Source organism: Cricetulus griseus, chromosome 2 (genome assembly GCF_003668045.3).
Source record: "Cricetulus griseus strain 17A/GY chromosome 2, alternate assembly CriGri-PICRH-1.0, whole genome shotgun sequence".
NCBI classification, from domain to species: domain Eukaryota; kingdom Metazoa; phylum Chordata; class Mammalia; order Rodentia; family Cricetidae; genus Cricetulus; species Cricetulus griseus.
The window spans coordinates 26527063-26552658 of record NC_048595.1 but is presented as its reverse complement, the minus strand read 5'-3'; the positions used below and the strand labels follow the sequence as shown (position 1 = coordinate 26552658).

General features: G+C 41.2%; 1 protein-coding gene across 2 annotated transcripts in view; it reads right to left on the bottom strand.

Moving 5' to 3' along the window:
• Positions 1-707: 707 nt before the first annotated feature.
• The window catches only part of LOC100762217 (protein argonaute-4), a 46185-nt gene continuing 21296 nt past the window's right edge, over positions 708-25596 (bottom strand). Inside the window, exons 12-18 of one of the 2 annotated variants that reach the window (XM_027399287.2) lie at positions 23787-23971; positions 22321-22480; positions 16820-17135; positions 16594-16728; positions 7493-7594; positions 7047-7246; positions 708-4589 (exon numbers count right to left, since the gene is read on the bottom strand). In XM_027399287.2, coding sequence (XP_027255088.1) covers positions 4481-4589; positions 7047-7246; positions 7493-7594; positions 16594-16728; positions 16820-17135; positions 22321-22480; positions 23787-23971 — 1207 coding nt within the window. In that variant the 3' untranslated portion in view covers positions 708-4480. Of the gene's footprint in view, positions 4590-7046; positions 7247-7492; positions 7595-7950; positions 8125-16593; positions 16729-16819; positions 17136-22320; positions 22481-23786; positions 23972-25596 lie in introns of those variants that run through there. The other variant, XM_035439611.1, reaches the window with a different exon arrangement.

Genomic DNA, 25596 nt, shown 5'->3' with positions numbered 1-25596 from the left:
CTTTGGTTTTTTGTTTGCATGTCTTTAGACATGGTGTAGTGGTCAGACAGATATGTCCTCCACAGGTTCAGGCATTTGGATGCTTGGCTCCAAGTTGGTGGTGCTGTTTAGGGAGGCTATGCAAAGGTGCAGTCTTGCTGGAGGAAGCCCAGCGCTGGGAGCAGGCTTTGAGAGTTTACTGCCTTGCCCCATTTCCACATCACTTTCTGCTTCATCCTTGTGGTAGCAGATATAATTCTCAGCTTCCTGCTAAGGCTGCCTGCAGCCATGCTTCCTACAGCATTGTGGACTCTCCCTCTAGACCATAAGCAAAGGGAAAACAATTCTCCCATAGGCTGTTTTGGTCATGTTTTACCCAATCAAGAGAAAAGCAGCTAATACATAGGGTCCCACTCTAACGCCCAGGATGGACTCAGAATTGTAATAATATTCCTGCCTCAGCCTCCCAACTTCCAGGATTACTGGAGTGGGCCATCATATCTCACCAGCTTCCTTAAGACATCACTTAATCAGAGCTTCCCACTGAGAGCAGTACCTACAACCCCGATGAATCTTGTCAAAGTTCCCATATATGAGCTAGTCCCACGTGGCGATTCCTAAATACAGGGAGACCCAGAAGTTAAATACACAGTTGTTTCACTTCTCTTCTTTGGACAATTTCTCAAATAGGTGAACTGTTTTTCTTAAAGTAACCATGCATGACATCATTACAGTATATTCCATATTTATTATACAACTGACAAGAAAAACAACTTTTGGCATAAGAATGCCAATTTATCCCCCACCCCACCCATCCTTTTGGACACATGAACACAAAATATCCCTGCAGGCCAAAAAAATTTAAACATCATCATCTTATCTCACACAGGGATACAAACCCTTCCTTGGTAGCTTAGAAAGTACCTCGTATTGCTAGAGACAGACACCCAGTCTAAATTAATAAAATACATTTTAAAACATTACAAGTCTAACCAGAGAGAAACAAAAACCATACCATTAGTAAGATGAACAAACACAAACATTTTCAGCCAGTAGACACAGAAAGAATATGAGTATGTCAATAGCAAGGGAAAAGAAAATGGTTGGCCAATAAAGATCTTTCCTTTAATTTTATAAGAAAAAATTCTTGGAGTTGAAGCAATATTAATACAATGCCCTTAACCTCCACTTTCTTAAAATGAGAGCTGAGCTGCCACCTTGCTAATGAGCAAGAGAATCTTACAGGATATCCACAGAGGGCAACTAGGGCAGGGCAGACAGAGTAAGCCTTGTTAAAACAGTAGATTGCTTATTCCCATGAGAAGGAATAGGCAACTGAGCCAGGTGGGTAAGCTCTGCTACAGGATATAGGTTGGGCACCAAATCCTAAAATACAGACCATATAGAACATGCCTGCTTATAAATCATCACCTTTGGAAGCAGCATATAGAATTTACAGTAAGAATGAAAGTGGTTCACCTGCCCAGAACACTGGCTGCATCAAGCCAGCTGGTTCACTTTATAAACAGATCAGGATTCAATACCTAACAACAACAACAACAAAACATAATTGGTTCAACATTTGGGTCTTCCCCACTCTTAATGTCCTGTGCTCCCTGGCCCGGAACTTATTCTTTAGCATTGCTACACTGCAATCTTCCACACTACATGACAGTGCCTAAATAGACTGCATTTAAGAAAATCAAACAGCCTAACACTACTTCTAGAGAATGCACACCTCCCATTGATTGACACATGCATAACCATTCAGTCAGTTTTGAGGGGGATAACTATTTGAATTGTCAACCCTAATTAAAACTATGCATTCCGACTTGCTTGTGATGGTATTATTGCAGTTCTGATTCTGCAGGGATCACCTCTTAACTATTCACCCCTCGGCAAGTTTTTCCCCAACAATTCTAATTCTTCCATATTTCTCTCCATTTGTCCAAAACAACAGCACCACATCCTCAGCGGTACTGTGTCCCTACAAAAATGGGCCTCCTGGCTTTTCTTCTACCACCATACTGATTGGCCCCAGCATACCAGGACAGACTGAGGTGTTTCAGGCATTTTGTTCAAGGTCAAGTATAGAACCCAACTGCAGGCAAGTGGATCAGGGCTTCTGGGCACCCAGCTTTCTCCCTGTTCCATCATGCAGGAAGATGGCATTGTTTCTTCTGTGCATTGTTAACCAGCAGCCTGGGGCACTCAAGAGTAGATATGGTGCCTACTGGCACCCAGCCAGCTAGCTAGCTACCAAGAGTTCTTCACATCACAGGCTCCAGGTGAGTTCTCCTTCTCCTAAAAAGCTCCCATGTTTTTCCCCTCTTCTTGGGTCCAGAGTGGCTGTGCTGAAGAATATTTTCTGTGCTCTTCCTGAACAAGTGTGACTAAAAGTGGCAGCCAGCCAGCCATTCATCGGCATGTCCTGATTTGTGATATCCAAGTGAGGTATTTGCAGGGAACGAGCATCTGCCATCTTTTCACTCCTGCCTACACTGTGCTTCAGCCATGGGACTTGCTTTCCCCACTGTCTGCAGAGATTGAAGATTTCTACACTCATCGTCATGTGCTATAGGACTTGATGGACTTTATAAAACTCTCTTGGAGACCAGCTCAACCAACACTGGTGGCACCGCTGAGCAATAGCACATGGAAATGTAAACATTAATGTATTTACAAGCTTGTTTAAAAGACTGAGGAGAACAGTGCATTATATTGCTGGGACTTTGAGAAGGCTAATTTAACAGATTTTGACCTTGAACCAACTAATGAGTTCAAGTGAACACCCTTCACCATCTGATCCAGTGTTTCCACCAACAGTTTCTAGATAGACGACAAATTGTTTTTAGTATATTGGGTCTGTTTCTTTCCCAGCTCCCTCCTCAGCCATGAGGAGTGTGGCTCTCCACAGAGCCTATTACTTTTCACTCCTTGCCCTTCCAGGATAGAGTATAATGTGGGCTGGGAAACCCTGGTGGAACTACCTAGACTATGTAACGCTTGTCCTTTACACAGTATTATCTACAGTAAATATAGAATACATTTCCCCTGTGTTCTAACTGATGCTTGCTTTACATCAACTCCCTTTGTTGGACAAGAAAAAGAGTCCTGCCTCCCTATGAGGGAATCCAGAATCTACAGGAAAAGGAAAAAAAATCAACTTCTACATAGTTCTAGTTGAAAAAAAGGAAGGCAAAGCCACCAAGCACATTTCAGGTTAAAAGAAGAGCAAACAAAACTGTACTGTAAGCAGCTGTGTATACAGCCTTGATTCCCAGGGAAAACAAGTTTTTTACATGCTGGTACTTTTTTTTTTTTTTTTTCCAAGTGCAGCATCGCTCAATATGCCTTATACATTGGCAAAGCCTGGCCAATCAGGAAGCATTCTGGCTCCAGCTTATTTTAAAAGAAAAAAAAAGTGACAGGACACAGACTATGACCATAAAATAGGTTTAAAAAATTCAAACAATTACTTAAAAGGGGATGGAAATATATGTCTTTATCGACTGCTTTCAGAATATCCAGGCTATGATATATTAAGAAATAGTTGATAAAAATCATACTAAAATTTCATCTAGAAAACTCCCTTGTTGGGGGAGAAAGGGGAGGGGCCTTTAAAAAATGCTTATTGCCAAAGTTAACTTTCTATGAGAAAAGTTTAAAAATCATTTACATTTAACAAACCACACAGCAGCATAAAATGGGCACTTTTGAAAACTTGGAAAAATACTAAAAGCTAATGTTTTTTCCAAATAGGGAGAACTTTTTACATGGCAGTGTTATCTGTCCCTGTGACACAAACCACATCTGTTTATGTCACATATTCACAAAAGCCAGCCAAGTAAGAGAACTGCCCTGTTTGAATCTGCAGCCAAATATAGTGCAATTGCCGGGCAGTTTGCACTCCACAGCACAGGCCTGAAGAGATCAGTAAGATAAAGCAGTGAAAGTAATATGTAAAACTTTCAAAAAATTAATGCACCTTAAAGGCATGTACAGTGGCAAAGTCAGAAATCTCCATTAGAAAGTCTATGGACCCATCCAATTAAAAAGTTGCATGGAAACGAAACAGGTTGTTTGGTTTTTCTCTCCCACGTATGCATACATCTTGTTCAATGAACACAGGAAAAAGGAAATCCTCCTCTTATAAGACTAGATGCGGTGAATACCACAGCTAGCAAAATATCCCATAGAAACCCTTCTTGGAAAGTAAGTCCTTTAGAAAGTCAAGGCTCATCAGCCTTTGCATGTTGAGGTAAAAATTTTGTCCAGTGCATCAGAAAACATAATCTATGAGTTTCTATTTCTTTTTTTTTTTTTAAATGGCTCAATTTGTTGATGCATCAGACAGGGCTGCAAAGTACAGATTCAGTGCAACTAACTATTCCGAGCTGCTGGTAGGGGACCACCTGAAATTAATGTGGCACTATCTAGAGGCAGTAGGCATCTGTAACATTTGAGGATGCCAAATTGGTTGAGTTCTTTTCCAAGACTCTCAGGCAAAATACATAGTGTGCTGGGTATCATGGTGGATCTGCACAGCCTTAGCCAAGGCCTGAGGGTCCCGGCCGTTGCTCTGTCCTGACACGTGACTGCCTTCCGCACTATAATGAGAACAAAACAAAACAAAAAAAGGTGTTAAGAAAAAACTTCAGTGTTTCAGATAGGACAAATAGTACTGGATTCAATAACATCTTGGGTTCAAGCCTGGGCTACTCAAACAATTTATGTTAAATATGTTTGGCCAACTGAAAAAATACAGTACAACTTATTTAATAGATGGCTGCAGTAATTAAATAAAATAATATTCACAAAGACCAAGTGTTTGATAGCACCTACATCAGGACTTCTACTGTCCCTTTTGTCTGGTCAGTTCCTACTCATCCTTCAGGCTTCAATTACAAGTCATTTCCCTCTTAGAAATCTTGCTTGACTCACAAGTTCAAGTCAGGGTCACCTAGAATATGTTTTCATAGACTGTTGTGGTTTCCTTTTATAGTACTAGTACTGTAACCAACATGAAATTGTTAATTGGGACACTACTAGGTATTACTGGGTATTTTTTTCTTCACTGGAATGAAATCTCCAAGAAAAGAGCATCCTTCTCCTCTTCCCCGTCTTCCTCCTTCTCCTTTTCTTCCTCTTCTGAGACAGGCTATTATTATGAAGGCTTCACTGGCCTCAAACTCATAGAGATCCACCTGCCTTTGAGTGTACCTCCATGTCTGGATTAACTTTGTTTTTACTTGCTAACAATACTAGTTTCCTAAATTAGTGAATCTATGGGCCTAGCAGAGTGCTCACATCTCTAAACATCCATTTTTGGGTATCGTGTAACAAGGGGGTTTGGCAAACTATTCCTTTTTTCAGTGCTGAGGATTCAATCTAGGGCTTCATGTATGACAAACATAGTACTCACCACTGAGCCACACCTTGGCCTCGACCACTTTTTAAATGCTGATTATTATCCTAATCACTTTTTTTTTTTTTTTTTTTTTTGGTTTTTCGAGACAGGGTTTTTCTGTAGCTTTGGAGGCTGTCCTAAACTTGCTCAGTAGACCATGCTGGCCTCAAACTCACAGAGATCCACCTGCCTCTGCCTCCTGAGTGCTGGGAATAAAGGTGTGCACCACAACCATCCAGCCTTATCCTAATCACTTTTGACTTCATCCTTTCTCCCCCACTTAGACTATTCTATCACAGGAACAGCTTTTTTCATTTAGCAATAATAATCTTGTTCTAACATAGTTTTCCACTCTATGCCTGCTGTTCTCTTTTTATATGCTCCAGCCAAAGAAAACTTGCTATTGTTCAAAAATGTCACTTGCTCTCTCTCCTTTATGTCCACTGTCCTCTCCTGGAAAATCCTTTCCTTTGTAAAGCTAAGCCCTGCTCATCCAGCTATAAAATCCCTATTGGTCTTTCCTCTGATATCCCACTCACAGTTATCTATACTAAGTTAGACTAGTTGTGGGTTTTATATTAGCTTGTATTATTCCTATACTGAAACATAAAATCCCTGCAGGCAAGAAGTATGTCTTACTCATCTTGTTATTTTCTAGTATCTAGCACAGTACTGGGCACACAGTACCAAATAAATGTATTGAATGAATGAATGTATATTGGAGAATGTAAGGTACAAAGCCACTGCTGGGCGTTTTTTCTGTAACAGTGTATTTTTCAATCCCTTACAGAAATAGACTTGTAGTGGATGGAATGTCTACTATTTAGCAACTGAATTGAGACTTGGGGAAGAGCCCAGAAACTGCTACACTTCACAGATGGCCACTTGGGAAAGAAAATTAATGCAAAGAGCTCCTTTAGCCATTTATCGGTAACTCAGTAACAGGTCAAAATGTCTGATTCCCTTGAGATCCCTATCTGGGAATGAGGATAGTCACTCTTTCTGTTTCCCATAAGCCCTGGCTCACTCTGGTCATTTCTGGATTGTACTGGAAGCAAAATGAACTAAGTGGGACTCCCTCATGCATAAACTGGAATCCATAGGCTAAGACTACTCTGACTTGAGCCAGGGTGCTATGCTGGCCACTTTTTGAGGCTGCCTGGGACTTCAGTAGAATTAGAATGCAGTTAGCTCTATGTGAAAACCACAGGCAGCTGGGCGGTGGTGGCACACGCCTTTAATCCCAGCGCTCGGGAGGCAGAGGCAGGTGGATCTCTGTGAGTTTGAGACCAGCCTGGTCCACAAGAGCTAGTTCCAGGACAGCCTCCAAAGCCACAGAGAAATCCTGTTTCAAAAAACAAACAAACAAACAAACAAAAAAACAAAAAAAAAAACAAAAAAAAAAAAGAAAAAGAAAAGAAAACCACAGGCAACTCCAAATGAGACTCCATTAGAGACACAAGTTTAAACAAGCCCAAGCTCTTTCTTCTAGGACCAAAAGTCACATTAAAAGCTCTCAAAGCCTTGTGCAGTTTTAACTGTTCCTTGCAGATTAAACTGTAAAAGGGTGTTTAAACGTTTAAGAGTTTTCTGTATAGCTTAAAAAAAAAAAAAGCATGCTTCCACAACAGGAAGAAATTTCTGTTGAAGAACTTGCCTGTCATGATCTTTATCCACCAAATGGTACCTTGCCCGAAATGCTACCAGCCGGGCATAATATGCAGGGGCAGGAATGGAGACAGAGCGTGTGCACCTCACGTAGGTGTGACAGAGCTGGTAAGTCAGTAGCTGAAGTTCATCTGCAGTGAAACAGTTGTCATCCCACAAGACCTGGTAATGTGAAGGACGGCTGGTTCCCTGAAGGAAGAGTTTTAGGATTAATGTATTTCGAGCAGGATTTGGCCAGCTAGGAGAAAAGAGGAACCGAAATCTAATTATTAAGTTCAACAGTATCTCTGCCTCACACACTTAAAAGCAGATTTCTGGAGTGAAGCAATTAACAAAGCTAAGCACAGTGTTTAATGACAAGTCTCCTCAAGCTAGCTGCTGAACTGACAAATACCTCCCTATCAGGTCAGAGATCTGGACCAGCTTCCAAATTACCTGAATTCCTGCATGACTACAGAGGTAAAAGTCAAACTCCGATGGATGTGTGATGGTACTATCCACCGTAGTGCCTGCTGGGACATTGCCACTTTTCCCCACCTGTTAAAAAGATATGTAATTTAAAAAAATACAATTAATCATTTGAGTAACAAGCTGGTTTAAGGCCATTTTTTCCTTTGATTCATTAATTAGTAACAAGTTAGCAAATTGCTCTTGTGTGAAGTCTCAAAACTAGATTAATTCAAGGTGTTAAGTTAGACTTGGTGATTCATACCTGTAACCTCAGCATTTGGCAGGAGGATTTTGTAAGTTCAAGGTCAGCAAGGTCATCTTGGGCTACACTGTGAGACCCTGCCTCAAAAAAACCCAAGTTGGATCCCATTGTTACTTTTCCTTAGCCCAGCCTTCCATCCTAAAGTATTTTTCTCAAGCACGTCTCCAGAACCTCTTTTGGGGAATCCAAATAATGACTTTATTTATAGTTTTGTACATCAATATTGCCACATATTTATAGATGACACTGTGTATGCAGAGACGAGGAAAACACTTAAGGAATGGGGAACGTAGCTCAGCTGAAGAGTACTTGCTTAGCATGAACATGAGTAAGACCTTGGGTTCAATCCCCAGCACTGCAACAAAGAAAAGAAAAATACGAGATAAACTTCCCCAGAAGAAAGGACTTTCATTCCTCATTTGAGACAAAAATAACCACAGCCACCACACACAGCTTTCAGTAAAGGATAAGATGAAGATCTTTGAACTGGTTTGCCAGGTTCAGCAAAGCTGAAACCCTTGTGGGTTCAGTCACAGACGCTCCCAGCCAGATGATTTCCAGAAGCCCTTACTGAGATGGACACTGAAGACAGCTCAGATCCAGTCCAGTCCTCACAGCCACACACTTTGAACAGAGCTGAATATCTTTGTGCTTCAATCTAATCACCTATAATTTCTGGTGACAAACTTTGGATTTCTAAAATCCTACGTTTCTTCCACAACCAAAACACTAAAATCAAACTTCTAGAAAGGCACAGAGGGGGTCTCTGGAAATGCACTGAACAGCAGCAAGAATGAAATCTTGTTACTCAGTCTGTGTCTTCGGCTGTTCAGTAGAATTTCATATGAGAAAGTTTAATTAGCACAGAGGCAATTGTTCCCACAGAGCTTATCTGACTCCTTTCTAACTGTTCCTTCCAGCTACAGATCACATAACAGTGCATATAAAAACTTGGAGTATGGACGGGCGTTGGTGGCGCACACCTTTAATTCCAGCACTCGGGAGGCAGAGGCAGGCGGATCTCTGAGTTCAAGGCCAGCCTGGTCTCCAGAGTGAGTGCCATTTAGGCTCCAAAGCTACACAGAGAAACCCAGTCTTGAAACCCCCCCCCCCCCCCCCGAAAAAAAAAACCCAAAACAAAACAAAAAAACTTGGAGTATGGAGAATTCTTCCTCCAAATTCATATTAAGTTTGGGTATCTTCCAAGCCAGAGAAAGTATAACCAAGTCACAGTAACTCCTGCTTATCTCAAGTTTTGGCTTCAGTTACTTGTGGTCAACCAAGGTCCAAAATATTACTATAACATAATTGAGAGTGACAGTGTTCACATAGCTTTTTGTTATCTCTGTGTTTGTTTTTTGAGAAAGGATCTGTTATGTAGCTTAGGATAACCTGAAACTTTGTTTGTGGACCAGGCTACTCTTCAACTCATAGTAGTCCTGTCATCCCAGTCTAAGTGCTGAGATTACAGGTTTGAGAGAGCATGTCTGGTTCACGTGACTTTTACTAGAGTTTATGACTCTCCTTTATTATTATTAATCTCTTAATATTTCTAATTTCTAATTTAAATGTTATCGCAGTTATGTATAATTGTGTGTGTGTGTGTGTGTGTGTGTGTGTTCCAGGCATCCAAAAGGGAGTCTTAGTTAGACCCCTCATGAATAAGAGGGACAAGTACATAATGGTCTAGCATCTTTTCTGAAAGTGTGTTATTTAAGAATATTAGTTTTTTTGTTTTTTAAAGAATATTAGTTTTGCCAGGCGGTGGTGGCGCATGCCTTTAATCCCGGATCTCTGTGAGTTTGAGGCCAGCCTGGTCTACAAGAGCTAGTTCCAGGACAGCCTCCAAAGCCACAGAGAAACCCTGTCTAAAACCAAAAAAAAAAAAAAAAAAAAAAAAAAAAGAATATTAGTTTTTAAGGTGTGCTTAAATGTTTTCTGTCAGGTTTGAGGAATACTGCTTTCAACCAGTTTATCAGGCTTTTTTTAGAGGGAGAAATATAGCTTGATGGTATAGCATTTGCCTGCCATGTGTGGGACTGTAGGTTCAAAGTCTAGTAAAACACACATATACAAATACATACACACTTTTCTTTCTTTTTTTTTTTTGTTTTTTGTTTTTTTGTTTTTCGAGACAGGGTTTCTCTGTGTAGCTTTAGAGCCTATCCTGGCACTCGTTCTGGAGACCAGGCTGGCCTCAAACTTACAGAGATCCTCCTGCCTCTGCCTCTCGAGTGCTGAGATTAAAGGCGTGCGCCACTATGCCCGGCCATACACACTTTTCTAATGTGTAATTTCTCAAAACAATAACAACAAAAACAATTTGGTATAAACAGAATTACATGCATCAATCATCAAGCACAACGATATTCTAAAAAGGTCAATCTTTACTGTATCTGTAGTATACCTTATAAACAATAAAAAGGCGTGGGGTGGATGTGCTCATTCCAGAGAGGAGAATGCAGTGGGAAATGGGAGACATAATGAAATTAAGTGGAAGAAGAAATGAATATGTTATTCTGGCTCCTCTGGGGGAAAAGTAAAGTAGCAAAGGAAGGTGTTTTGTAAGCAATGGAGAGAATGTGAAGATCTCTGAGTGTGGGGGGTGTGCTTTAGAAATCAATCCCTGATAGCAGGATGGAGGGAGGAGCAATGGCTATGAAGAGACTGCTAGGGAATCCCAGCATGACTGACAAGTTCTGCCTAGGGTAGGGGAAACACATGAACTTGAGGTAAGAGAGATTTGGGGGCAGAACACAGGGGACCCCATTTGACAAGCTGGACATGGTAGGGATAATAAGGCAGAAGAAGAATTTAAAAATGACCCTGAAGTTTCCATCTTGGCTAACACAAAACACAGTGATGCCAAGTAACAGAATCTAAGGGAACTAGGGGAGGTTTTGGATGGGGATTAAACAGTACGTGGGAAGTTTGGACGTGTTTTGCTTGACATGCCTATGTAGACTGTATCACTGGTGCCAAATATTTCTGTGCCTTTCCCTGGGGGAAGATTATACCGTTCCACCCAGCTATCACAGGAGTGGCCATGTGAATTGCTTTGATGACAAAATATGACACTTCTGGGCAGAAGCTTTAAGGGCCAGCATACCGCCTGTCTTGTATCTTTTTTGCTTCCTGCCACAGTGACTGGCAAGGTTCCAGATGGACTCTGTCAGCCTAGGTTCCAAAGAAAGGACATCAGGGTCACAGCTGCAGCAGGGTTACAGTGACTGTGCACTGTGAGCAAGAAATGAATCTTTGTCAGCCACAAGGATGGGTTCTTATTGCTATTACCACCACACAGCCTGGTCTGTGGTAGCACAGAGCATCCAAGTGAACATGTCTGGTAGATAATTCAAAGTACAAATCAGGAGTCTAATAGAGCAATTGAGGGTAGAAATATGGATTTGGAGTTGATAAGCAAGTGAGCCTAGAAAAGTGGACAAGGCTCAAGACAGAGTTATTGAGAACAGGAAGAAGGGTCAAAGGGGGACTGGAGAGATGGCTCAGTAGTTAAGAGCACTGTTGCTCTTTTAGAAGACCTGGGTTTGATTCCCAACAACTACACTCCTCACACCCATCTATAACACCAGTCCCCAGGAATCTGTCCCCCTCTGCTGACCTCTGTGAGTACAGGCATGAATGTAGTGCATATTCATAAATGAAGCAAAAATACTCAAACACAAAATAAGATAAATAAGTCTAATTGTCTTAAGTAAGATAATCTGACTGCAGAGATGAGTAAGAAGCCTGGGAAGTAATATTGTTAAGACCAGAGGAAGCTGTGTTGTCATAAGTGTGGCTAAGAGGTCAGTGTGGGAATCTGACCTGATTGGATATAAAGGCAGGGAAGCAAAACTTCCATTCTCTCTTGAACTCCCTACTTTCTGAAAATCAAAGTATGAAGTGTGATGTGAGGGTACACTTTACAGCAAGTCAAGTGATTACTCTTCTAAAAGGAAATTTACAAAATAATAATAATAAAAAGGTAAGTTCAATCAACAGGGAGAAGCAGAGTTAACCTGATGCTTATTGGGGGAATTGAGGAAGAATTGAACAACTTTGTAACATGAGAAGGCAGTCATGGAATAAGAAAGATGAGGGTCTGTGGGCTGGCTCAGTGGCCCGGGAACCTAGGTATAAATTGTCCTCTGACCTACACATACACACACACACACACACACACACACACACACACACACACACACACACAATTAATTAACTAATTAAAAACATTTTACATTTTTAAAAGAACAAAGAAATCTAAACTTAAAAAAAAGTCATTATGAAGTGAGGCTCTAGAGAAGACAGAGAGAACTGGAGTCAGAAGTACAGATGGGGAGATTAGCCTGAGATTTGAGGAAGGAGATAAAAAAGCACAAATTACATTTGAAAGAAGAAGCTAGATAACTGAGAAAATCCATGCTTTCCAGGTCCCATCTTCAAAAAAAAAAAAACAGAAAGTAGGATTCAGAAGGCAGCTGTGCTTGCCCCTGTACTGTCAGTGCAGAAAATAGGCCTATGTCAGCGTTAAGACATCAAGGATAGGACTTAAAACAAAACCAAAAAAAAAAAAAAAAAAAAGACTTGAAACAAACACTAGAGCAAATCTTAAACCCATGGGGAAAAAATCACAGCATTTAAGGTTTAAGATTTGCTATAATGTTTATAACATGGTTCACAACCAAATAAGTGATTTGTCAACCAGCAACTCCCATCAGCCTGATAGTGAAGCAAAGCAAACGAGCAAGTAGATGTATTTCAGAGTTGGAGACAGGCAAGAGGCATGTTCAGAGAACTGGAGATAGTGGTCAGGGTATAAAGTAAACTAAAGAATTGGAACTGTCAATCCTGAATGATGGGTGAGGGACGGAGTAGAAGAGCAATGAAAGAGAAAACTTAATAGAGAGAACCACTATGGGGTTAAGAAGAAACCTGGTGCTAGGCTCTGAAGAATACACAAGGATGACCCCAGCTAAGAGACCTAGCAATGGTAAAGAGGATGCCTGAACTAGCCTACCCCTCTAATCAAATTGGTGAATACCCCAACTATCATCATAGATCCTTCATCCAGTAATTGATGGAACCAGATGCAGAGATTCACAGCCAAGCACCAGGCAGAGCTCTGGGAATCCAGTCCAAGACAGAGAGGAGGGAATACATGAGCAAGGGAGGCCAAGATCATGATGGAGAAATCTACAGAGACAGCTGAACCAAGCTCGTGGAAACTCATGAACTCTGGATCAACAGCTGTGGTGACTCCTTGGGACAGAACTAGGCCCTCTGTGTGTGGGAGACAGTAGTGAAGTTTGGACTATCTGAGGGGCACTGGTAGTAAAACCAGGATCTAACCATGGTACATGAGCTAGCTTGTTGAAGTCCTTTCCCTATGGTGGGATGCCATGCCCAGCCTTAATGCATGGGAGAGGGGCGGCTTGGTTCTGCCCCCACTTAATGTGCCAGACTTTATTGACTCCTCATGGGAGCCCTTACACATGAGGAGTAGGCAGAGGTGGGTGGGGGTGGGGGATGAGGGATAGGAAGAGCTAAGGGAGAGGTGAGAGGGGGCAGAAGGAGGGGTGGGAGGGAGAACTGAGGTTGGAATGTAAAACGAAAGTTAAAAAAATAAAATTTAAAAAAAGAAGAGAGCTATAGGAGAGAAAGGTAATTCAGGGTTTGGAGATAGCTCAGTGGTAAACTACTTCCTACCATATTTGAGGCCCCCGAGTTCCATTCTCAGCACTGGGGGTAGCAGGTAAATAATCCAGGTCCTAGATTTCTTCTCCACTCCACAATAAACTACATAGGTAGCAAGTTTACAGTGGAGCGAAGAGGAAACCATTACAATAAAAGATGGTGACAGGATAGTTTCTGCTTCAATTTCAGGAAGCATTCAGATAATCTGTATTATCAAAATCTAAGAATTATCAGAGGACAAAGATTTAATACAAACTGACTAGCAGATCTGGGGACTAGGGTTGTGGGGGGGAGCGAGAACAAGGGTCTCCAAAAACAAATATCTCATCCTTGGAAAAGAGACAGTTTTGTCCTAGAAAATAACTGGAGAAGCCAGCAAGCTTATACAATTAAGCATCAGAAAAAATCTGGTCCTTCCTAGACTTGAACAGAGTAGGCCTGGACAAGATAAATAATGTCATGAAAAACATCCAAAAAGCACTCATCCAATATAATATTCTTGTAACTTATCCACTTTAAGCATAAATATCAAATCATAAGTAAAATAAATGGAAAATTTTTTTCTTTACCAAGTGTTGGGAATTATACCCAAAATTAACATTTATTTATTAATTTACTCTATTCTTTGTTGTGTTTTGTTTTTTACACAGGGTCTCTCTCATGGGGCCTAAGCAGGCCTTGCACATGCTATTTCACTGAGGGTGCACTGGGAACTGAATGCAGGACTTTGAGTGTGCTAGCTGCATCTCCAGCACTCGCTTTTGAGACAAGATAACTGAGTGTAGCCTGCAACTCAGGATCTTCCACTTCACCTCCCCAATGCTGGAACCACAGCTGGGTAACCACCATGTCTAGATGTTGTTCATCATCACATTTTACAGGTAAGAATACAAATGTCCTTCAGTTTATGAAGGGATTATATATACCCAATAAGATCATTATAAATTAAAATTTTCACAAATGAAAAATTCGCGGAATCCATATAACCTTCTGAATATCACAGTTTAGCAGTGTTGCACACTGTAGACTATCATCTGTTTACTCTTATGACGATGGCTGCATTATGAGAGGATACTGTACTGCTTAGCACAGTTACAGAATGCAGACTGATTTCACAGTAACATAAAACTGGCAATTCCAAAATCTGGAGCTGGAGAGATGGCTCAGTGGTGAAGCACATGCTTCACAATCCTGAGGACTGGAGTTTGGATCCCAGCACCCACATCACAAACCAGTGTCCCAGTAAATGCCTGTAACACCAGGTCTGAAGGGTGCCAGAGACAGGAAAAACACTGGGGCTCATCAGCTCCTAGCCAAGAAAATGCAAGCCCCAGGTTCAGGGAAAGTCCCTGCCTGTTTCACAAGAATAAGCAGAGACTAGTTCAGGGGGACACTCGATGACCTCTTCTGGCCTCTGCATGCATACACCTACATACATTCACATGCTCATACACTCACACAGACACATAAACAAACAAACAAACAAACAAACAAACATATCCATAAGTCAAATTATCATATGTTTTCACTGTGGCTTTGAGAAGTGAAGTCTCTTGCTTGTGGTTAATAAGTATGACATCATAATCATTCCAAGTAGATACTCCAGTGATATAAAATCACTGGGGACATTCTGCTTCATACCCTAGAACTATCACTTATCCATCATCAGTAAAAAGCAGCAAAAACACCCGTGAAGCCCTGGGTTTGATGTCCAGGAAAACACCCCCACACACACACACACACACCATCCCAGTGTAATGTACACTGACATGTTTCTGACCAGCACCCCTCAACACTACACAAAGAGTTTGTGATGGCCAGTGCTGACTGCCGACTGACAGGATCTAGAATCACTAGGCATGAATGTGAAGAGTCTCTAAATTAGTTTAAATTTTTGTTTTTTGTTTTTGTTTTTTTGAGACAGAGTCTCCTTGTATAGCCCTGGCTGTCCTGGAACTCCCTCCATAGACCAGGCTGGTCCCAAACTCATAGAGATCCACAAGCTTCTATCTCCCAAGTCCTGGTATTAAAGCTGTGTACCACCAGGCTGGGCTTCCAGATCAGGATAACTGGTGTGGTAAGACCCACCCTGTCTGTGGGTAGCAACCATTCCACTTCCTGGATCCCAAGTAGACTGAAACAAAGAAAGTGAGCTGAGCACTTCTTGATTGTTGACTACAGATGTAATGTGACAGCTGTCTCAAGCTCCTGCCACCCTGACTTCCTGTCATGATGGACTGTACCTTCAAAGTGTGAGCCACAGTGAAGTTTTTGTCATGTGTTTTCTTACAGTAATAAGAAATAAAAAAAGAAAGAAAGAAAGAAAAAAGAAATACTCAGGAGGCAGAGTCAGGCATATCTCTGTGAGTTCCAGACCAGCCTGGTCTACAGAGCTAGTGCCAGGATGGGCTCCAAAGCTACACAGAGAAACCCTGTCTCAAAAAAAAAAAAAAAGGCTGGAGAGATGGCTCAGAGGTTAAGAGCACCGAATGCTCTTCCAGAGGTCCTGAGTTCAATTCCCGGCAACCACATGGTGGCTCACAACCATCCGTTACGAGATCTGGTGCCCTCTTCTGGTGTGCAGATATACATGGAAACAAAATGATGTATACATAATAAATAAATAAAATCTTTTAAGAAAGAAAGAAAGAAAGAAAGAATAAAAAAGAAAAGTAACATACAATTCCTTAAGCCCGCTCTCCAAAACTCAGCAATTCTGTCACACAAGAGAAACAATCTCTCTCTCTCTCTCTCTCTCTCTCTCTCTCTCTCTCTCTCTCTCTCTCTTTCTGTATGTTTGTTTTTGTTTTTGAGACAGAGTTTTTCTGTGTAGCCCTGGCTGTCCTGAAACGAACTCTGTAGACCAGGCTGGCTTCAAACTCAAAGATCGGTCTGCCTCTGTCTCCTGAGTGCTGGGATTTAAGGATTGTACCACCACTACCCTGCAAGAAACATTCATTCTTAAGACTCCTGTTATCCAGAAGTCGCCATCTAAGTTCATATATAGTTAATATAGTTATTAGATTATCATTAGACACAGCTAGTTTTAGAGGAATACTGATACATCTACTGAAAACCATGGCATTGCTGCACAGTCAGTGAGGAAGCTAGCAGCATGACTTCTTACCCTTTCTGTTTTGTCTGCACAGAAGAGTCGCGTGTGATGTCTCTTTTGCACCACAATGTAGGTTATTCCTGGCCGATAGTCTTCCTCCAAGCTTATGCATGCCTTTCGAATTGCTATTAGCTCCGGCCAAGCTACCTAGGAGACAGAAGGGGAATTTTGTTCATGGAGGTTGGCTGGAGAGTGCTGTCAGAGTCCTGGGAGGATGGCACTGGGCTAATGGGAGCACCTGTTTCATCTGTCCCTCGGACACCCCTCCACGGTAGTAGATGATTCGAGTGGGTTTGAAGCGTGTGGACTTGTAGAACTGAATCAGTAGCTCCCGAGCCATGCTTGTCAGGTCCTGCACGACCTCCTGACTGTAGAGGAGCTCCTGGGCAATCTCCTGTCGAGATGTCTGCACCCGGACTGTGGCACAGTACCGGCTGGGGTGGCCGTCCATGCTGCCCACCACGGCTGCAATAGAAGGCTTCTTCCCATCCCCAGCAGGTGGATGAGTGACATCTGCTCCCAGGAATATGACAGGCTGCTGGAACACTGAGGGCCTGTCCAGATTTAAGAAAACAGTGTCACTCAAAACTTAGAGGTTCAAATCTTAAGAGTCTAGAAAAATATATCACCAAGATAACTGCAACCTTAGAAAAGAGGACCACATCCATTAGGAAAGAACACTAACCTTCCAAAACCTAAATCTCTTTAAGTTGTGAAATTTAAAGAAGAGAATCAAGTTTCATTTTTTTTTCTGTTTTATTTTAGTATTTTTTTCTTTTTTGTTTTTTTGAGACAGGGTTTCTCTGTGTAGCCCTGGCTGACCTGGAACTCATTCTGTAAACCAGGCTGGCCTTGAACTCACAGGGATCTACCAACCTCTGCCTCCCAAGTGCTGGGATTAAAGGTGTGTACCACCACCACTCTTCTTCTGTTTTATTTTTTTTTAAGATTTTATTTATTATGTATACAACATTCTGCTTCCATGTATATCTGCACACCAGAAGAGGGCACCAGATCTCATTATAGATGGTTGTGAGCCACCATGTGGTTGCCGGGAATTGAACTCAGGACCTCTGGAAGAGCAGTCAGTGCTCTTAACCTCTGAGCTATCTCTCCAGCTCGCTTCTGTTTTATTTTTATACATAATGTTTATCACTTACTCCATATATTTTACTTATTTATTTTTATTTGCACACACAGACCTATACTAATATTATCCCTACAAGAGTAGGAATTCTGTGACATCTTAGTCATGAATAGTACCTTGAACATTCCTTAGCTCATACTTGACACTTGGTAAATATTTTTTGAAAATACTAATCATCCAGTGTCATTGATTCCTCTATCTAAGGAATCAAAGAAAAATATGAAGCTAGGAAAAAAAAAAAAAAAGCAAACCCTGGTATGGTGGTGCCTATAACTCAACATTCAACACAGGAGATGGAAGCAGGGGGGTAAGGAGTTGAAGATCATCTTTAGCTCTGTAAAGAGTTCCGCTCAAGGCCAGTTTTGGATACATTAAACCCAATTGCAAAAGAAAGGACATAATCCAGACAGGATGGCACATATCCACAGTTCCTAATACTTACTTAGGCATGCAGATATTGAGTTCTAGGCCAATTTGGTCTACATAAGAAGACCTTGTCTCAACAAATAAACAAATGTTTTAAAAAGACATAAAAATAAAGAATGTACAAGGAGGTATACCAGGGGCTGGAGAGATGGCTCAGGGGTGAAGATGGTAGATGCTCTTTCAAAGCATCTGAGTTCAGTTCCTAGTATCCACACCAGGCATCTCACAGCACCTATAACTCCAGTTCCAAGGGGAACTGACATCTCTAGCCTCTGTGAGCACCTGTACTGGTGCCTTCATGTGCACACGATGACACCCCCTGCACACATGTATACATAATTTAAAAATATATAAGAAAAAAAGGTGATATCAAATCACAGGTACTAAGCACCTGTGTGAAGGAGAAGTCTTGTAGATTCAAGATACCTTTATTCAGATAAACACCAGCCAAACGCAAGCCAGAGCATGCCCAGAGGCAGCAAGGCAGGGAGGCCAGAAAGAAGGGGTCCCCACGTGTCTGCCGTCCCTTAAGAACCTAACACAGTCATCCTGACCTCCCCTTGACCACGTCCTGACAGGCGTGGTCGGGCACACCTGTAGCCAGCCCTTAGGAGGAGTGATCACGGTGTCTCCCTACACCTGTGCCATAATATTATTTCAAATATTTGGAGTAAAATTCAATGAGTCCAGATTTTAGTTTCACTTCACCTGTGAACTGCATGCCGCATTACCAATGTTTCAGAAAGAATTTCGTTACCTAATACTTCCACTCAAAGACAAAAATGAAAATTGTGTGGAAAGCATTCAGCTTCTGTCCAATACCATCAATAGCCAAGGCTACAAACTATAGCCCTTAGTGTAACTTTTCAAATAACTTTCACAACTAAGATTTTATGTAAAAATGGTCTTTTGGAGTTGAAAAGGCAGATGTTATTATTTTATAGACAAGAAACTGAGAACTAGATATTTTAAAATTTCACATGGGCAGCAAAACCCAAATCTTTCAATCCTCATCAGTATTCTGCAGAGCCAATCTAACAAGTTCAATTTTAAACAAAAGTCTATCAGTTGGAGTGGAGAGAACTCAGTCTTGAAAGGCAGTGGTGGCACACGCCTTTAATCCCAGTTTTGGGAGGCAGAGGCCAGTGGATCTCTGTGAGTTCAAGACCAGTCTGGTCTACAGAGTGAGTTCCAGGACACACTCCAAAGCTACAGAGAAACCCTGTCTCAAAAGAACAAAAAAAAAAGAAACAAAAAAGGAAACAAAGAGAGAGAGGGAGAGAGAGAGAGAGAGAGAGAGAGAGAGAGAGAGAGAGAGAGGAAAGAAGGATGGAAGGAAGAAAGAAAGGAAGGAAAGAATTGTAAACTCAGTCTCATTACGAATCTCTGAGGCCTGGGGATGTGGCTCAGTGGTAGAGGGATGAAATAGCTTGTTTGATAACCACAGCAGCAGCACAACAAAATGTTCCTCAAAAGTCGCTACTTAGAGCTATACATGCTGATTCCAGCACTGCAGAAGCAGAGACAGGAGGATTACTACAAGTTTGAGGCCAGCCTGGGTCAGTGTAGTGAGTTTCAGACCAGATAGGGCTACATAAATAGAACCTGTCTCATAATAATAACAACAACAAAATAACAAAGCCATTATTTATCAGAATAAAACACAGACTAGAAAACAGAGCTACAATATCTATTTATTTATCAAGGACTTATATAATCAGAAGCCACATAAAATTGTGACTGCAATTCAATGAAAATTACTTGCAACCCAATATAAAAATGGGCAAAGAAGTCATGTAGAGTGGTATCTGTAGTTCCAGCTGCTCAGAAGGTTAAAACACAAGGACTGCTTAAGCCAGAAAATTCAGGATCAGTCTAGGCAAAAGACAGAAGCTGCTCCTTCCAGCCCCTCCTTTCCTCCCTCCCCTTTTCCTTTCCCTTCTGAGTGCTGGAGACCTGTGTACTTGTGTATGTGCATCTAGTGCTTATCCCTGAGCTACAGAATCTCAGTCCCACCCCCCATCTCTCTAGATGTAGACGTAGTAACACATGCCTGTAATCTCAGCTACTGATGAGGCAAGATCCCTTAAGCAGGGTCTCACTATGTAGCCCTGGCTATCCTGGAACTCACTATGTAGACCAGGCTGGCCTTGAATATATAAGGTCTTCTGCCTTCCAAGTCCTCTACCTAATGGTGTGCCCAACCATGGCTGACAAGATTTTTTCAATTGGATGTGTGTGTCTGCAGAAGTTGACAGGCACCACATGTGTGTAGTTAAACCTCAGAGGCTTCAAATTCATGGAACTAGAGTTACAGACAGTTGTGAGCTGCCTATGTAGGTGCCTGGAACTGAACTTGATTCCTTTGCAAGAACGGTAACAGACCTTAACTGCTGAACCATCTCTCCAAACCAAAGTCCCCCACTTTTAAATGGATCTAGACAATACAGAGTCTGTCTCAAATAAATATATAAATAAGCAATAAGTTTAAGGTCATCTTCAACCAATTATTTTTATTTTTATTTTTTCTTGTTTTTTTGAGACAGGAATTCTCTGTGTAGCTATGGAGCCTAACCTGGAACTTGTTCTTGTAGACCAGACTGGCTTAGAACTCACAGAGATCCACCTGCCTCTGCCTCCTGAGTGCTGGGATTAAAGGCATGCACCACCACCACCCAGCTTCAGCTAATTATTTCTAGACTAAACCAAAAAAAAAAAAAAAAAAAAAAAAAAAAAACAACAGAGACAGATAAAAGGACTGAATTGGCTCCTTACAAAAGCGGCCCCCAAATTATGCTCGAACATGTTTATCATCATTAATTAGGGGAAAGGAAATTGAGACAATTATAAGATACTATTTCTTCTAATAAAAATGTATAAAATTAAAAATACTGTCAAGTACTGATAAAGATATGAAATGACTAGACCTCTTAGTGGAAATATAAATTGATACAGACAGGTTGGAAAAATACCTGACAGCATCTATTAAGGCTAAATCTATATACTCTCTGTATTATCTATAACTCTATTTTCTATAATCCAGCAATTCCACCTGGAGTCCCACACAAGAAAAACAATGCTTGCATCCATCAATACCGTAGAACTGTACAATGAATATATAATGTCCACTATAGGACAGAATTATGTGATTTTGTCTATATAAGAAAATAATCCATAGCAATGAAAATTAATTAAATGCAACAATGTAAGTGAATTGCATGGATACAATGTTAAGAAAAGGAAGTAAAACAGGTGTAGTGGCCCATACCTTTAATCCAGTATTCAGGAGGTAGAGGCAGGTGGATGGGGGATGGGGGTAGGGAGAGAGAGAGAGAGAGAGAGAGAGAGAGAGAGAGAGAGAGAGAGAGAGAGAGAGAGAGAGACAGACAGACAGACAGAGAGAGACAGAGAGAGAGAATGAATAGAGTATACTGCACCAGTGATTCCATTTATAGGAAGACCAACAGGTAAAACCAATCCATACTGGCAGGTCAGAAGAGCAGTTTCTTTTGGGTTATCTGTTTGTAGATAACTAGGGGTTTCACATAACAGACAAGCACTATGCCAGTAAGCTACAGCCCTGGCCCTGGGAGTTATCTATTTGGAGCAGGGAGAGAAAGCCTGAAAAGAATCTCACTGGTGTTGGCTATATGGGTTTACACACACTCCATAACAAACAGTCATTGAGATGCATATTTGAGGTGTTGGGTTTATTGGTTTTGCATTGGTGGGAATGCAACCCAGGGCCTTGCATACACTACTAGGCAAGTGCTCTACCATTCAGCTACATCTCAGACCTTGGTTTTGTTTTGTTTTTGAGACAGGGTCTCATTGTATAGCTCTGGCTGGCTTAGAGCTCACTATGTAGATCAGGCTGTCCTGAAACTCATAGACATTGATTGGCCTGACTCCTGAGTGCTGAAATTAAAGTATGCATTACCATAACCAGCTAAATACTTGTTTGTTTTGTTTTGTTTTTTGTTTGTTTTTGTTTTTGAAGACAAGATCTTGCTATATGGCCTAGACTGGCATGGAATTCACAATTCTCCTGCCTTATTTTCCCCAAGTAATGGTACCACCATATCAGGCTAGAAGGTGTGCCCTTTATCATAAATCACATAATTTAGATTTTAAATAACAGTAGGAAAAACAAGTCATGACCTTACCTTTGATGAGGTACAAGTACATTGTTAATTCCTCCAAGCTTTGCGTTTATCTTCAGGCAAAGGTTGGAAAGGGTTTGGGGTGAGGTCTTCACAACATTTTTGACCTGGACACACTGTGTGGCCATACCTAAAAGGGTATCTCCAACACGTTTCACTTCCGCTATAAAATAAGTTAATAAATTAATTCCCTTTAAAATGCTTAGTCACCTAACATGAGTAAAGGAAAAGTCCTAAACATTAACCCTCACAGACTACACAGTGCTAGTGCAGGTCTCAGGTGCCAGGACCTTTATCTACTAAACCCTCCAAGCAGCCTCCCCTTTCCTGCCTTGCGGGCAACTCTGGAAGCCAGCCCACTTCCTTTATTCTTCGGGCGCTCCCTGCCACCACTTGCTTGGTCCCTTGAGGTTTCTTCTCCCTCAGAACTGGTCTGGTAAAGGAATTAATCTCCTGGCTCCTCCTCCCTCAGAGCACACACCAGCTCTTTGAATTTTATTTTTCTCTTTTTCTAAACATTATAGATAAATAGGAGGTTACAAAAGAAGCAAATAGAGGGTCAGAGATGTTTGACAAAAGCTTGAGGGCTGGTCTACAGTCCTTATAGAGAGGGTAACAAAGAGAAGAAGCCAGTGCCACTCTTCTAACAGCAGATACAAACTAAGCACATCCTCTTCTAGAAGCAGCGCCTCCCCCACCCCAACTGGTCCCTCTTCTCCCCACTCTAATATTCTTAAGGGCCTTTCACCAGAATATTCTACTTCTTCCAGTTCCCTGAACTATGGAAGGCCTACACAGCATTTCCTGTCTAGTCACCTCCTCCTGCAGGCGGGGAAAGGCCTTAAAGCTGGTTGTATCCAGATGCAGAGAGGAAAAACTTGGTGGTTAGCAACCTTGTGAACAGTGTCTGCTCTATGAAGTTGGGTCTTGGAATGGGTAGGATGCAGTTATATGGAGCAGAGCCCACTGTCTATCATGAATAGACACAAAAGAGGAAAGAGTAATAAATCTTGGCCTGGATGTAGCTCAGTTGATAGAGTACTTCCCTACCATGTAGGAAACCCTGGGTTCAGCACCAGTGCCTCATGAATCAGGCATAGAGGTTCACTCCTAGAATCCTAGCACTGGGAAGGGGAGGTATAGGTCAAAGTTCAAGGTCATTCTCTACCACAAAATGAGTTCAAGACCAGCCTGACCTACATAAGATCTTGTCTCAAAAAGAAAGAAAGAGAAAGGGAAAGAAAAGAAGAATGATGCTGTATCATGTCCCCCTGATCAAAGCACTCTAGCACTGAGCTGTCCCCTACACACACACACACACACACACACACACACACACACACACACACAGACAGTCTCTGTGGCTTAGACCACTGAGAATCGAGAGTTGGGACTGTGGCATCACCAACTTATCCTGTCAAACCTAGGACTTGAAATCATCCCTCATTCAACATTAAAAGGGTTCATACCATATACTGGTGTCTTTCCAGGCAAGATAACCACTATTAGCTGCAGGCCCACATATGTCATTTTCAGATGTTTAAACATGGGCTCCACACTGTCTGCACCTTGTGCATACTTGCAGAAACATGGCTGACCCTGGATGGGCATTCCTGCATCCTTGGAGATTTTACGAAGCTGGTCAGTGAAACTCCTGTTAAAATAGAACCAGTGCTTTCATTTTCACATGTAAACAATCAAACACACAAAAAAATCTTTCAGCAGTTGCCAAAATTAGATTGATAGTTGGACCTCTGCAATTATAACAGAACAATCTGTATTAGCAAGCTACCAAATCATCAATCTAAATTTTTATTACTATTTTTTTTGTGGTACTGGAAATTAAGCCCAGAGTCTTAAATATGCTAAGCAAGCATTCTACCACTGAGCTTTATCTCCAAACCCCATTTTGAACTTCTAAAATATTATGGTTCAGCTGAGACTTAGAGACTAGAATAGCATTTATAATTTTTCAAGTTTATTTTTTAAAATTTCATTTTGCATTCCAACCATAGTTCTTCTTCCTATCCCTCCTCTTCCTGCCCACTCCCCCCTCACAAAAGATTTTTTTAAAAAATAATCAAATAAGTAATTCAGAACTGAAAAAAAAGAGGTCATAGTTTTAGGTAACACATATTGTGGGAAGGCTGGTAAAGGAAAAGTGATGAACTTGTGTTCAACCGAGAACATGTGAATATGTTAACTTCAAGTTCATAAGTTTAGAATTAGAAACAAACTTGTAACAGGTTTGGTTCAAGAAATCAACATTATTTTTTATTTTAAAGTTTTAAATTTTGGATTTAAGAAATTATTTCAATCTATGCATAAATCAGGGTCTCACAATTTAGCTCTAGCTGGCCTGAAATTTGCTGTGCAAATCAGGTTAGACTTAAACTCAAGAGTTCCACCTGCCTCTGCCTCCCCAGTGCTAGGATTAAAGATGTGTGCCACCATACCTAGCCGAAACATAATTTATTTTGTATATTTGCCAAAATCTTTCAGGATTCCTTTTTTTTTTTCACCCCAGTTCTGTTTTCTTGATTTTCTTTACCCTTCTCATTGACTTCATTACACTGAAGGTGTATCTGTGAGAGGTGACATGATACTCTTTGACAGTTTTCTTGCAGAAAACAAGCTCACTACTAAGTTACAATTGCCAAAAATGAACTAGCTTTTTTTTTTGGTTTTTAAAGACAGGGTTTCTCTGTGTAGCTTTGGAGCCTGTCCTGGCACTCACTCTGTAGACCAAGCTGGCCTAGAACTCAGAGATTAGCTTGCCTCTGCCTCCCCAGTGTTGGGATTAAAGGCATGCAACACCAACACCTGGAGAACTAGTTTTTTGTTTGTTTGTTTGTTTGTTTGTTTGTTTTTACCGAAAATAAAAACTCCTAAGAACTGGGGGCTGGAGAGATGGCTCAGAGGTTAAGAGCACTGACTGCTCTTCCAGAGGTCCTGAGTTCAATTCCCAGCATCCACATGGTGGCTCACAACTATCCATTATGAGATCTGGTGCTCTCTTCTGGTGTGCAGATATACATGGAAGCAGAATGTTGTTATACATAATAAATAAATAAATAAATAAATAAATAAAATCTTAAAAAAAAAAAACTCCTAAGAACTGAAGAATTTTCCAAATAGCATTGCTTCAGCCTTGACACTCACAAATTTCTACTCTAAATATGCAGATGCTGAGTCAGATTCTCAAAGAATTCTCAGAGTTTACAATAGAGCACAGGGTTTCTTCTGTAGAGCCAGATGGCATCACCATGGGCGTCAGCG